The sequence below is a fragment of the Sapajus apella genome, unplaced genomic scaffold, assembly GCF_009761245.1.
Source record: "Sapajus apella isolate SASKATOON/1434 unplaced genomic scaffold, GSC_monkey_1.0 scaffold52, whole genome shotgun sequence".
In the NCBI taxonomy this organism is placed as follows: domain Eukaryota; kingdom Metazoa; phylum Chordata; class Mammalia; order Primates; family Cebidae; genus Sapajus; species Sapajus apella.
Window position 1 is genome coordinate 10,840,409 of NW_022436992.1, and position 14,357 is coordinate 10,854,765.

At 48.0% G+C, this 14,357-nt stretch overlaps 2 protein-coding genes across 9 annotated transcripts in view; one reads left to right on the plus strand and one right to left on the minus strand.

Moving 5' to 3' along the window:
* The window catches only part of RETSAT (retinol saturase), an 11,685-nt gene extending 3,198 nt beyond the window's left edge, over nucleotides 1-8,487 (minus strand). The window contains exons 1-6 of the mRNA XM_032243497.1: nucleotides 8,170-8,487; nucleotides 5,290-5,472; nucleotides 4,735-4,976; nucleotides 3,996-4,197; nucleotides 3,343-3,540; nucleotides 58-177 (exon numbers count right to left, since the gene is read on the minus strand). Of these exons, the coding sequence (XP_032099388.1) occupies nucleotides 58-177; nucleotides 3,343-3,540; nucleotides 3,996-4,197; nucleotides 4,735-4,976; nucleotides 5,290-5,472; nucleotides 8,170-8,341 (1,117 nt within the window). The 5' untranslated portion in view covers nucleotides 8,342-8,487. The remainder of the gene's footprint in view (nucleotides 1-57; nucleotides 178-3,342; nucleotides 3,541-3,995; nucleotides 4,198-4,734; nucleotides 4,977-5,289; nucleotides 5,473-8,169) is intronic.
* Nucleotides 8,488-8,511: 24 nt separating this feature from the next.
* Nucleotides 8,512-14,357, plus strand: part of ELMOD3 (ELMO domain containing 3) — a 30,844-nt gene continuing 24,998 nt past the window's right edge. For 2 of the 8 annotated variants that reach the window (XM_032243506.1, XM_032243505.1), the window contains exons 1-3: nucleotides 8,581-8,666; nucleotides 9,159-9,208; nucleotides 9,346-9,497. In XM_032243506.1, coding sequence (XP_032099397.1) covers nucleotides 9,414-9,497 — 84 coding nt within the window. In that variant the 5' untranslated portion in view covers nucleotides 8,581-8,666; nucleotides 9,159-9,208; nucleotides 9,346-9,413. Of the gene's footprint in view, nucleotides 8,667-9,158; nucleotides 9,209-9,345; nucleotides 9,498-10,742; nucleotides 11,045-14,357 lie in introns of those variants that run through there. The other 6 variants (XM_032243498.1, XM_032243503.1, XM_032243501.1 and 3 more) reach the window with 5 other exon arrangements.

The window sequence follows — 14,357 nt, forward strand, 5'->3', positions numbered from 1 at the left end:
CAAAAAAAAAAAAAAAAAAAAAAAAAAAAAGAGGGACAGTGCAGACCCACCTTTTACCTGGCAGACAGCGGGCGTTCTCCGGCAATAGGTGCTCATAGGTGTTGAACAGTCCTGCGTTGGAGACCACAATGGGGCAATAGATGTTCACCAGCTCATGCCCCTTCTTCACACTGACACCTGCAGGCACAAGAGCTTGGCTGAGGGTCTGTGAGCTCCAGGGCGCAGAGGAAGGATCTCTCGCTGCCTACACCCATTTTCTCAAACCTTGGAGTCCGGCTACCTAGGCCCAGGCAGGGCAGGCCCCTGGGAAACTGCAAAGTGAGTGATATGTTCAAGTGCTTTCAGACTATCCTACAGCTGCTTTGTTTGGGCTTCCTTTCCCTAGCTCTGCACACGTGTGTGTGTGTGTGTGTGTGTGTGTGTGTGTGTGTGTGTGTGTGTGTCTACGCGCGCACACTCTGTTTGAGCCAAATACCAGACAAAGCTCAAGGGCTAAAGAGCCCTTCCACTGGAAATCCAGGCCCTTTTCTCTGCTGCCAGAGTTGTTTCCAAATATTTTTTAAAACCCTCCAAATGGGGCTGGACACAGTGGCTCATGCCCGTACTCCCAGCTGTTTGGGAGTCCCAGGTCAGAAGGTTGCTTGAGTCCAGGAATTCAAGACCAGCCTTGGCAACATAATGAGACCCTGTCTCTACAAAAATATATATATATGTTTTTTAATTAAGCTATATGGGGTTGTGCACACCTATAGTCCTACCTCCTCAGTCGGAGGGATGGCTTCAGCCCAGGAGTTAAAGGCTACTATGAGCTATGATGACACTACTGCACACTAGCCTGGGCAACAGAGCAAGACTATGTTTCTTAAAAAAAAAAAAAAAATGAATGAATGAATAAAATAAAAATAAAACCCTGCAATGATACCTCATCCTGGATAAAAGAACCTCCAAAATCTTATAGCAGCCTGTGCAATATGGTCCCTTCTGTGTGTCCAGCTCCATCGATCTCTGGTCACTCTCACTAAACTCCCACTAAACTATTAGGTAGAACCAATATCAAACAGCTGAGAGTCAACCATTTCTTACCTACAAAACGAGAGTTTATTATTCAACATAATACTTCTGGATGCCTGAAAATACTGTTTTCATATCTCCATGCCTTTGTGTGCTGCTTCTCCTTTCTGGAATATTCTCCAACCTCATCTGCTTGCTAGCTTCATCTCACCTTTTATTACTCAGCTCTAATACCTGTGCCTCCCGGAAGTTTCCTATGTTCCACCGTGCTGTCTGTTACCTCCATTCTTAGCACATGCCTCCAGGTGGCATGTAAATAAATGCTGGGGTTTTTTTGAGACGAAGCCTCACTCTGTTGCCCAGGCTGGAGTGCAATGGTGTGATCTCAGCTCACTGCAACCTCTGCCTCCTGGGTTCAAGCAATTCTTCTGCCTCAGTCTCTAAAGAAGCTGAGATTACAGGTACCCACCACCATGCCTGGCTAATTTTTGTATTTTTAGTAAAGACAGGGTTTCACCATGGTGGCCAGGCTGGTCTCAAACTCCTGACCTCAGGTGATCTGCCTGCCTTGGCCTCCCAAAGTGCTGGGATTACAGACATGAGCCACTGCACTCAGCCTCTTTTACCTTAATCTTTTATTACCTAGCACTTGAAAAACAAACAGATATATCTGGATTGTATTTAACTCCGCTGATAAACCTACCTTGCTTCCTGGACCCCTTTCAGCTTGAAGAGAACTTGTTCACGGACATCAGAGAAAACCTTTCCCAACTGATAGCCGCCTCTCTCTTGCTACCCGGTACCTTATCAGTCTTCTCTACAAATGGATTCTCTGAGATCACTGATGGCCTTTTCTCCCTGATTTTTATTTTGCACTCAGCCTCCCACTTACCACCTCCTTGAAAGGTTTCTCTGATAAATGCATGTCTACACCAGCCCAGTTTTTCCCAGGCCTCTTTTTGTCTGCTTCCTTGGCTTCTTTAAGCACCCACTAGTGATGGAGGGCCTATTCTGTTTAATAGAGTCCTTGCACAGACCCTATCTTCCAAGAGTTCATTCATACTGGGATTCTGAGTCCCTATGCAGGTTACAGCATCAACCTGAGCCACAGATAGAGGGGAGGGAACCTTGCTGGCCTCCATACTGCCCTGTGGAATCCAAGGTTACTCATTCATTCAATCCACCACGGAACAAGCATTTATTGAGCCTCTAATATGTGCTAAGATTTATATATAAAGTTAAAAAAGACACAGTATCTACACTCAAGAAGACAATCATAGATTACTGGGTAAATAATTTTATCTATTAAATAAATGACTAAAAAGCTGGGTGCAATGGCTCACACCTATCATCTCAGCACTTTGGGAGGCCAAGGTGAGTGGATCACCTGAGGTCAGGAGTTTGAGACCAGCCTGACCAACATGATGACACCCCATCTCTACTAGATACCAAAAATTAGCCAGGTGTGGTGGCGCATGCCTGTAATCCCAGCTACTCGGGAGGCTGAGGCAGGAGAACTGCTTGAACCCGACAGGTGGAGGTTGCAATGAGCAGAGATTGTGCCATTGCACTCCAACCTGGGCAACAGGAGTGAAACTCCATCTCAAGCCAGGCGTAGTGTTTCACACCTGTAATCCCAGCACTTTGGAAGGCCAAGGCGGGTGGATCACTTGAAGTCAGGAGTTCAGACCAGCCTGGCCAACATGGTGAAACGCTGTCTCTACTAAAAATACAAAAATGAGCCAGGTGTGGTAGTGGGCACCTGTAATCCCAGTTATTCGGGAGGCTAAGGCAGGAGAATTAATTGAACCCAGGGGGTGGAGGTTGCCGTGAGCCAAGATCGCAGCATTGCACTCCAGCCTGGGTGACAAGAGTGAAACTCTGTCTCAAAAAAAAAAAAAAAAAGAAAAGGAGTGTAACTCCATCTCAAAAGATAAAATCAAATAAATAAATACTGTTTTTGGGGGACCATGCGATTCCTTATCTTTCTTTTTTAACTTCTTTTTTTAAAGAGATGAGGTTTAACCATGTTCTCCAGGCTGGTCTCAAATTCCTGAGCTCAAGTGATCCTCCGATCTCAACTTCCCAAAGTGCTGGGATTACAGGCATGAGCCACCATGCCTGGCCAATCTTTTATTTTTCCTGCTTCTTTTTTAGTTTTGAAGTAATCACTATCCCTGGACCCTGCTCTGGAACAGATTCTCACCTTTAGCCCCCATGAAGAAGTCAGTTCTCCTACTCCTTCTAGTCTCAAAAAGACCCCAGGTCTTGCCCACACCAACCCAGGGACCCAGAAGGGCAGGGTAGGGTAGGGTAGGGCAGGGCTCTCACCACAGGCTTTCCCAGCTGAGTCCAGTAATATGCTCTGCACAGTGGCCTTTGTAAGGACAGCACCCCCAGCCCGCTGAATCACAGGAATGGTATGGAAGGCAATTTCACTGGAACCCCCTCGGGGATAAAAGCCTCCTTTTAAGTAGTGGTCAACCAGTAGGGCGTGCATGGAAAAGGTCGTGTGGCTGGGGGTGACACCTGCAGAAGGAAGGAAGGGTGGTGAGCAGGCAGGAGCAGGCACCAGCACCATTCAGAAAGGAACATGGAGTTCTGTGAGATAACACACAGCCCAGTCTATCCGAGGATCCACATGTCCCCCAGGGTCCAAGGCAGCCAGAAGAGACATTTCCATCCGGACATGGGTTCCTTAGAGATCTTAGGGCCAGTAGGAATATCCTCCCTGCAAAGTACCATGCTGCCAAGAGCAGGGAGGACAGTGTTGGTTGAACTGAGAAATCAACCAGGGCATGGATCAAGAGAATTTTTACCAAGGAGTTCAGCAGGTGGCCAGACTTATTCACAAGCTCCAGAGGGCCTGGGGTTTATACTGCCCCATATCAGTCAGCCAGGCAGGGTCGAGAAGAAAGATTTGGAGGCAAAAGGGCAGCCCTTCCTCCTCCAGAAGCTGCCCAGAGCCCATGGTCAGTACCCACCGTAAGTGGGGAAGATGTAGCTGAGCACTGCCTGGAGCTCCGAGGAGGCCCCCAGCTGTTGCAGGACCTCAGCCAGGCTCTGGGTGGATGCGTGAAGGAATGGAGAGAAACGAGTCAGCAGCCCACACTTGTCGAGGAGCCGAACCACGGGCAATGGGAGGAATTTCAACAGGATGGCATGAGGGACTCTACTGGAGGCCACCTAGAGAGAACAAGGAACGAGTACAGGCCTCACTCCTGGGACTGCTGGGACAGAATTGCTATCCCGATAGCCTGGACCAGCCTGAGCATCCAGCAATACTTACCCCTGACTGAACTTTGTTGAATTTGGATTTTTAGAAAAATCTATACTGTGTGAATTTTTCCCATCCTACACTCAGATGAGTCCTTTTTTGCTTTTTATTTTCCAGCTCAAACTCCTTTTCAAAAATCCCAATCTGGTCTCAGATGAAGTAAAAAGGAGCAGTGATCTGATATCATGGAAGCCAGCCTAGTCAGGGAGGAGAGCAGGGCATTCCCAGAGGCCAGGGTGACAGCAGCAGCCGTGGAGCCAAGGCTCCAAAGAGAGAGAAACAGGCTTCTGGGTGGACTCGGGTGAAGGCTGAGCTGAGAACAGATATGACCCTTCCTCCCTTCCTGCATCCTCCTTTGCACTCTCCACCCCCAGAGACTCCACTAGTAATGAAGAAAGTCAGCCTTGCCGGGAATAACCTCTGGGTCCTCAGCATGTCCACGTTACCTTAACCAGCTTTATATACTTGTCAATGATAGCTTCCTCCTGTGGAAACTTCTCCTTGAGGCCCTGAATGTAGGCTTTCTCTCCACTATACATAGGGTACTCCTTTGGGCCATTGGGCCCTTCCAGTACTATGATGTCAAAAGGAGAGGACAGGGGAGCCCAGTCCAGCTGCCCTTCAGTGATCTGGTCCAAGATAAAACGGCTAGTGCTGCCCTCCTCCATGCGCCCAATGTAATGGATTCCTGTTGGGAGATGAAAAACAAGGTGGTAAACAGATACAGGGACTGAGCCCTGAAAAGGTGGCTGAGGAAGTAAGGTGGAAGAGGTTATCTGGCCTGGCCTGGCCAAGCCCATGCCCAGAGCAAGCTGCCCACCCTGTCTATAGGGAGGTGTCACAGCAGAAACCACCAGATCCCTGCCCGGTTCACCTCCTGGTAGCTGTACTGTCAGATAAGAAAAGTGCCCAGAGGCCGGGCACGGTGGCTCAAGTCTGTAATCCCAGCTCTGCTCCCAACATATAGCCATGCTCCCAAACCTTTTCCACATAAGCCTTACCTGTGTCAAACTCAAGGCCTTTCTCTCCAAAGGTATGACAGCAGCCTCCTGCCTTGGTATGTTGTTCCAGCACCAGGACTCGCTTGCCAGCTTTAGCCAGAATTGCAGCTGCAGCCAAGCCCCCAAAGCCACTGCCAATTACCACCACATCCAGCTTCTCCGGCACTTGGCTGGTTGAAAAAGCTACAGCAAAAGGGCCAAAGGGTGGGTTTCTCAGGCAGGGGCAGGGAAATAGCAAAGATAGGGAAACCAAAGAAGACTTCTCTAGCTTGTACAGTGCAAGAAACCTCTAGAGAAGTTGGCATGGACCTCTTGACTAACATGTTTCAAACGTTTTACCTGGGAATACGCAGAACCAGCCAGGCAGATTTTGGTATTTTTTATTTGTTTGTTTCGTTTTTTGAGACAGGGTCTTGCTCTGGCCCAGGCTGAAGTACAGTGGTGTGATCACAGCTCACTGCAGCCTTGAACTCCTGGCCTCAAGCAATCCTCCTGCCTCTAGCTTCTGAATAGCTGGGACTACAGGTGCATTCCACAATGCCTAATTTATTTTATTTTTTGTAGAGACGAAGTCTTGCTATGTTGCCCAGTCTGGTCTTGAACTACTGGCCTCAAGTGATCCGCCCACCTTGGGCTCCCAAAGTGCTGGAATTAGAGGTGTGAGCTACCATGCCTAGCCCAAAAGCTGGGTTTCTTTGGAAGATGCAGGGTCTGCAAGTAACAGTGGAGCAGATGGGTCTTATGGTGGCTCTTCCAGGTCCTGATGGAAAGTCTTGGGCAGGACAGAATTGTTCAGAGGCTGTAGCTCTGAGAAATCACAGCACCAGCCCCTCCCATAGGGAAGGTCTGGGGGCAGTGCTGAGGGAGGCAGCACCTTCGCGGAAGAAAAAACTACACAGCAAGGCCAGGGGCGGTGGTTCATGCCTATAATCCCAGCACTTTGTGAAGCCGAGGTGGCAGGGATCACGAGTTCAGGAGTTTGAGACCAGCCTGGCCAGCATCGTGAAATCCTGTTTCTACTAAAAATACAAAAAAATTAGCCGGGCACGGTTGTGTGCGTGTGTAGTCCCAGCTACTCGGGAGGCTAAGGCAGGAGAATTGCTTAAACCCAGCAGGCAGAGGTTGCAGTGAGCAGAGATTGCACTATTGCATTCCAGCCTGGGCAACAGAGCAAGACTCTGTTTAAAAAAAAAAGACAAGGCCAGGCGCAGTGGCTCACGCCTGTAATCCCAGCACTTTGGGAGGCTGAGGCGGGTGGATCACGAGGTCAAGAGATCGAGACCATCCTGGTCAACGTGGTGAAACCCCGTCTCCACTAAAACTACAAAAAATTAGCTGGGCATGGTGGCGCGTGCCTGTAATCCCAGCTACTCAGGAGGCTGAGGCAGGAGAATTGCCTGAACCCGGGAGGCGGAGGTTGCGGTGAGCCGAGATCGCGCCAGCCTGGGTAACAAGAGCGAAACTCCGTCTCAAAAAAAAAAAAAAAAAAAAAAAAGACAAAAAACCACACAACAAAACTGAATAGCCACTGGTGCTATGTGGGTACTTCCAACACAAAATCTATTCTTTAACAATCATTGGAAAAGAACTGAGATCTCTAGAATGTTTCAAGATACAAGAGAACTTGACAAACTTTTTTTTTTTTTTTTTTTTTTTTAAGTTTTTAGAGAGATCAATAGTAAAAAATACATTTCAGGCCGAGTGTGGCGGCTCACGCCTGTAATCCCATCACTTTAGGAGGTGGAGGCAGGCTGATTGCCCGAGGTCAGGAGTTGGAGACCAACATGGCAACACCCCATCTCTACTAAAAATAAAAAAAATTAGCCGGGCTTGGTGGCAGTTACCTGTAATCCCAGTTACTAGTGAGGCTGAGGCAGGAGAATTGAACTGGGGAGGAGGAGGTTACAGTTAGATTGCACCACTGCACTCCAGCATGGGCAACAGAGCGAGACTCTGTTTCAATAAATAAATAATGCTAGTTGCAACTCACTAAATTGATTTCATAACCCACTAATAGATCACAACCTTGTCTGAAAAGCAGTTAAACTAGTCATCTCATTTTTAGACCAGCCCAGGTAGGTGCTAATGGTCATGCAGTGAATTAGTGACAGAGTCCAGGCTAAAACTCAGTTCTCAGAAGTCCAGATGATTAGTCCTTCCACTTAGAACAGTACTGTCTCCGCCTGTAGGGCAAGACATGACACGCAGAATTCTAAAATTTACAAGTGAGAGGGCCTCTGCAGATCAAACAGGCGATCCATTATTTTTTTTAAGCAGCAGGACTCTTTAAGCCCTGGAAGCAACCACAAAATATGTTTTAAATATGAGAGTGGAGAGCAGGCTCTGGGCCTGAGGCACTCTGTTGAACATCTGCCAAAGTTTCAGAACTAGCATTCAATCCTATGAGTTGGGACCATACAAAGCCTGTTAAGTCACCTGACAGGCAAAACGCAATTTCCTAAGCAGCTTGGGACACATTTCTGTGCTGCTCCCCCACACCCCTGAGCTCGCATGGGAGGGTAGGTGAAAGAGTTAAGGTCCTGGAGCCAAGTGGAGGAAAGGTCTCTTGTCTGTTCCGTGAGCCTCGGAGATTACAAGTGGCGGGGGTGGGGTGGGGCTGCCAAGACTTTGCACACCGAGGACAGTGCCCGCGACCTTGGGCCTACTATCACTATTCCGGGGCCTGCCTGCTAGGGCAAAGGCTACTGACAGTGCCGGACAGTAAAGCGGGGCTCCTCCACTGCAAGGAAGCCCTCCCAGTACTTTACATATGGGGAAACTGAGGCCCAGGTCTGGCAGCGGCTGCCTTGTCAAAATGAGAACACAAATCTATGAGAATACCTGAAGCACACCCCCCGACCCCAGGGTACCTCGCGCTACCTTGTTTGAGAACCTTTTTCCTGGCCTCCTTGTCAGTCACCAGGGGTGCTGGTGGCCGTTTGACATCCTCGAAGAAGGGATTCGGGGAGCTGCCAGGGAACAGTCCCAAGTAAACTTTGCAGAGACCGGCCAGCAGCAGCACGGCCAGGAGCAGCACCAGCAGAAGCCACATGTCGTAGGCGTCGAGTCGTGGAAATAGGCCAGGTGTGTCTGCGCTCAGCGTCTCAGGGCTGTGGCTCCGCCCCGGCTAGTTCGCTTTCCAGTCCGGAGGCGGAGGCAGCTTTGAGCACTGATTAGCCAGCCAGCGAGTAGCCAACTCTCCGGCGCCGATTGATCCTTTCGGCTCTCCGTACTTATTTTGCAGCGGGGCGTTTCCATTGCCTACTGAAAAACGTAGTTCTCGGAGCCAGGGGAGTCCGCACGGGAGAGGCTGTGCGCATGAGCGGATGAGGCCCAGCAGCGGCTGCGGCATCCCAGTTTGGAAAGCTCGGTTAACGGTAGGAACGCGTCGGGCTAGCAGCCGACCTGAGGAGGGAGGGAGAATATCGGGTGGAAATGATCCCTATGGGGCGAGACAAGGCCGAAAGTTGTAGGACTGAGAGAGAATCCCGGCTGGGAGACAGGAGACCTGGGTTCCGGTCCTGGCTCTGCCCTGGACTCGCCGCCCTGAGATGTTCAATTGCTTTCCTTCTCTTACGTCTCCAAGCAATGCGAAAGTTTCTGTCCGAAGTCCGCACAGCCCGTCTGACTGGCTGTCTTCATGAATTGAGATCTCTGTTATCTGCGCATCACAGCCGCTGAGCGCCTGGCTCTGTCCTCTCAAAGTGGCCCATAGTTTTGTCCTGGGCGCCCGACTGGGACGGGGGTCGTCTGTGGCGGGTCCCCTGTCACACCTCATCTCTGGGGAACCTGGGGAACAGGGAGCTGCCCAGGGACAAGCCTGGGGAAGTGGTCAGCGACGGGCCGTTCTAATTTAAATTCCTGTGCAGAGAGTCTAAGCTCCAGCAAACAGTTGAATCCTACGCCCTCCTTGCCTAAAGTAGGTGCATGATGAATACTTAATTTGAGAAGGATCCATTTTATAGGAAGGCCATTTCCTTAGATCCAACTATCAGGAGCTGCCTTTGAGTACTTGCTTGTTTTACAGAGATGTTGCTCTTTTCTTCTCTGATACAGATAGCAACTGTCTCTACTGAAGGCCCAGCAGTGCTCCAGCCAGGTGTGGAAAGCTGGTCCGTGCTTCCATGCTGCTTGGTTCATTTCCTACACAGCAACAAAAGAGCCACCCTGAGATTGCTATTACCATACCTGCCTGTCTCCTTGCCAAGGTTGGCCAATGTGTGTTTTGTCAGAGACTGCCATGGAGGCTATGGTGGAGGAAAAGGAAAGGGGGGGCAGATGCTGAGGCCCCGCAGGCCACAGTGAGAGCAGTTTAGTTCCTGAGGTGCCAAGACTAACGGGGCACTGACTACCCTGCCCTCAGGATTACAGTGAGCCTCATGTCCAGACCAAGAGCCAGGAGGTGTTCTTCCTCTCAGTGTTAACAATCAAAGCATCCTTACAGAGATTCCGGCTTGTTACCAGCAGCCAGTTCTTATGGAATCAAGATCATTACCACAGTGGAGGGCTGACCTCAGAGAGGCCACCTTCCTTCTTTAGTCACCTCAGCCTGTGAACTATGATTGTCAGTTGTATGTGGGCCATTTGCCCACTTAGGTACAATTTTTGATGTGACAGACATCCAGGATGTCCAGTTCCCCCATGATGAGGTATGAGCCTTGTCCAGCCCTTTTCCTGAGGCAAGCAATGTCAGATGAAAGACTTAGAGTTGGCCGTGGCTCACGCCCGTTATCCTAGCACTTTGGGAAGCCAAGGTCAGAAGATTGAGACCATTCTGGCCAACATGGTGAAACCCCATCTCTACTAAAAATACAATAAAAAAATTAACTGGGCATGGTGGTACGCGCCTGTAAGTCCCTAGCTACTCAGGAGACTGAGGCAAGAGAATTACTTGAATCCAGGAGGCGGAGATTGCAATGAGCCAAGATCGTGCCACTGCACTCCAGCTTGAGCAACAGAACAAGACTCTGTCTCCAAAAAAAAGAGGCTTAGAGTTGCCCAAACTGGCTAGGCAGCTGCCACATGTACAGTATTGGTAATAACTGAGAAAGGTTAGAACATTGTGTTGCATTTTGAATTTCTACCATCATTGGAACCAGGTCTAGTATTATAAGCCCCAAACCCAACCTGTGTCTGAGGCCTAAACAAAGCCTGAGCACTTCAGCTAAGACCACCCACCAAAGTGCCACCTTTAGCCTCACCCCTTTGATAAGCTGACCCAGATCCTAGTAACTCCATTGTCAGAAACAGACTCCATTCCTTCTAGTGGTGCTGCTGCCTTTTGGACACAGAATCCAGCCCACAGTCCCCTGTGTGATCCCCTTTTTTCCATCCTGTGGCATGGGTAGCAAGAGCATTTGGCTGAGACAACTTGTTCTTTCAGAATAAATTCACAGCTGCTTAAATTTTGTCAACAGGCATAACTGAATGATGAAACCAGTTTTCTTTTTCAGTTTTTCTTTTGGGCAGGGCTGAGGCTACAAAGACCTCGGGGGACTACTACTTTCAAAACTCACAGAAACCTCCTACACGCTCAGGATGGCACAAAGGGACTATTTTCTTACTCTTGGTCTGAGTGACTGCCAAGAAGGAAGGCGAAGGTAGAGCAAATGGATCTCTGGCTCTCCACATGGCTTCTGATCGCAGTCCTTATTAAAATCCTTTCTGGGACAAAGCTCACACAAACAAATGATTTTGAGTCATGAATGAAAAATCTTGCTCTTTCCATAATGAGGAAGAATTAAGAGATGGACAGGTAAGCATGCATTCTTACTTGGGAAAGATGGTGTTGGTTTGAGATACATCATTAAGTATAGTAAGAATACATTAAGAGAATGTGAGGCTTTGGAAAAATTTAGAAACCCTCATTATAGTTCTCTTTGTTCTGTAAGAAGGAGTTTTGATTCACCTCAGGGTCAGTTGCTTTTCCTGATAGCCTGTTTTCTAAGTGAGTAATGAGATTTTTTTCTTTTTGCTTGGGTAGTGGAGAGAATTTCAATGAGGAATCACCCAAGAAATCTGTATGTCATTAATTTGGATCATTTACCTTGCTAGCCTCTTCCCTGTAAAATGCCTGCTTTGGCCTGATCATTCTCAGGGCTCAGTTCAATGTGATAGGTCTTTGTATGAGCCAGGCAGCTAACCCTACATGCCTTACCTTTCACACACTACCTTGCCCACCGGAGGCTGTGGGATTCAGTGGCCCGACTGGGACAAAGCCTTTTCTTTGGGTCTCTGGAAGGATTTTCTTCACTGTAGTAAGATGTGAACTGTTCCAAAGAAGGAAGTCTTTGGACACTGGAGGGAACTGAAATGGAGAAGGAAAGGAAGGATGAAATGAATCTCAGGTACACAGACCCCTGCAGGAGGCTGTTCAGCACAATGAATCGCCAAATATTTTAGAGAGAAAATTTCAACAAAAATTCGAGACAAATATTTTATGCTTAGTACTGTGCCAGTGGATGTGAAACATACAAAAGAAATATAAGAGGCCAGGCGTGGTGGCTCATGCCTGTAATCCCAGCACTTTGGGAGGCCGAGGTGGGCAGATCACCTGAGGTTGGGAGTTCAAGACCAGCCTAGCTAACGTGATGAAACCCTGTCTTTACTAAAAATACAAAATTAGTTGGGCGTAGTGGCGGGCACCTGTAGTCTCAGCTACTCCAGAAGCTAAGGCAGATGAATTGCTTGAACCCAGGAGGTGGAGGTTGCAGTGAGCTGAGATTATACCACTGCACTCCAGCCTGGGTGACAGAGTGAGACTTCATCTCAAAAGTAAAAAAAGAAAAAAGAAATATAAGAGAAGGTCCTTATATACAGGACTTTTGCAGAAGAACTTGTTCTGCATACAAGGGCTGTTGGACTTAGAGGCATGAGACAGCATTGTAGCCCCAGCTAATAAGGTAGGTTGTCTTGAGTAGGTGGAACTTATCTTGATCAGAGACAAAGGTGGAGGTGTATTCTGGAGGAAAACTACATGAATCGGGATGAAAGTAAGGAGAGGAACTGCAGCAGGTGTGTTCATTGGATTACAGTGGGAAATAATAATTCTTGGCATCTTGAGGTCCATTACCAGGAAATTTGGGCTGCTGTGGGGTGTTTTGGCCTCCATTCTTGCATCTGGAACGTGAAGAAATGAAAGCTGTGTTTAACGAGCATTAGTTGGAGGGGGGAAAAAAAGCAGAAGGATTAGAGTAACAGGATGATCTGGGATTCCAGGGCCTTGCATAATACATTCACATGGCTCAAAATCCAAAAAGTGCAGAAGGACATATGTATTGTGAAGAAACTGCCTTCCACCCTTGTCCCCCAGTTTTTCTGCTGGAGACAAAGCTACTCCTTCCTTGGGTATAACTCTGAAAATGGTCTCTGCAAAGATAAGCAAATGTGCTTATGTACTTTTAAAAAATAAAATGGTAAAATAGTGTATAGACTCGGTCCTTTGCTTTTTCACTTAATACATCATGAAGATTGTCCCATATTGCCTGTAAAGCACTTTCTCATTTGTCTTTATGACTATATAGTATCTCACTGAGTGAACGTGCTTTTATTTATGTAATCAGCCTATTAGTGAACATTTAGGTTTTTCTAGCCTTTTGCTATTATAAACAGTGTGACAATGAATCACACTGTAAATGTAAACATGTCATTTTGCACATGGATGAATATATCTGTTAGATAAATTACTAGAATGCAGTATCAGGCCCCACAAATACAAAACATACATGATTAGGTACCGTCAAGCTATAGAGGTGGTAACAGTTTACTCAGCAGTGTGTTAGCCAACGTACGTGTTATCAGCCTTTTTTTTTTTTTTGATACGGAGTCTTGCTCTGTTGCCCAGGCTGGAGTGCAGTGGAATAGTCTCAGTTTAAACCACTGCCTTCCAGACTTAAGCAGTTCTCCTGCCTCAGCCTCCCGAGTAGCTGGGATTACAGGCATACACTACCACACCCAGCTAATTTTTTGTATTTTTAGTAGAGACGGGGTTTCACCATGTTGGCCAGGTGCTCCTGAAGTCCTGACCTCAGGTGATCCACCCACCTCAGCCTCCCAAAGTGCTGGGATTATAGGCATGAGCCACCGTGCTCTGCCGACTTTTTATTTTTTTTTAAATGAGTGAGGTTGAGCATTTGTTCATATGTTTCAAACCAATTTGTGGGCCAGGCGCGGTGGCTCACGCCTGTAATCCCAGCACTTTGGGAGGCCGAGGCGGGAGGATCACGAGGTCAGGAGATCGAGACCATCCTGGCCAACATGGTGAAACCCTGTCTCTACTAAAATACAAAAATTAGCTGGGCGTGGTGGCGAATGCCTGTAGTCCCAGCTACTTGAGAGGCTGAGGCAGGAGAATTGCTGGAACCTGGGAGTCGGAGGTTGCAGTGAGCCGAGATTGTACCACTGCACTCCAGCCTGGTGCCTGGCAACAGAGCAAGACTCTGTCTCAAAAAGAAAAAAAAAACAATTTGTGATTGTGCATGATGGCTCGTTTCTGAAATCCCAGCACTTTAGGAGGCCAAGGTAGGAGGATTGCTTGAACCAGGAATTTGAGCCCAGCCTGGGCAGCCATATGTAGACCCCATGGCTACATGGGTATGGTGGTATGCACCTGTGGTCCCAGCTACTTGGAAGGCTGAGGTGGGAGGATCGCTTGAGCTAAGAAGATGAGTAAGCCATGATCGTGCCATTATACCCCAGGCTGGGCAACAGAACAAGACTCTGAAAAAAACAAAGGAACAAACAAAAACACCATTTGGGTTTTGTTTTGTGTAAACCATCTATATCCTTTGTCTAATGTTTCCAGTGGGTTGAGTTTTTTTGTTTTTTTGTTCTGTGTTGTTTTGTTTTGTTTTGAGACGGTCTCACTCTGTTGCCCAGGCTGGAGTGCAGCGGCGTAGTCTTGACTCATGGCAATTTCCACCTCCCAGGTTGAAGTGATTCTCGTGTCTCAACCACCTGAGAAGCTGGGATTATAGGCATGCGCCACTACACCCAGCTAATTTTTATATTTTTTAGTACAGATGGGATTTCACCATGTTGGCCAGGCTGCTCTCAGGCTCCAGACATCC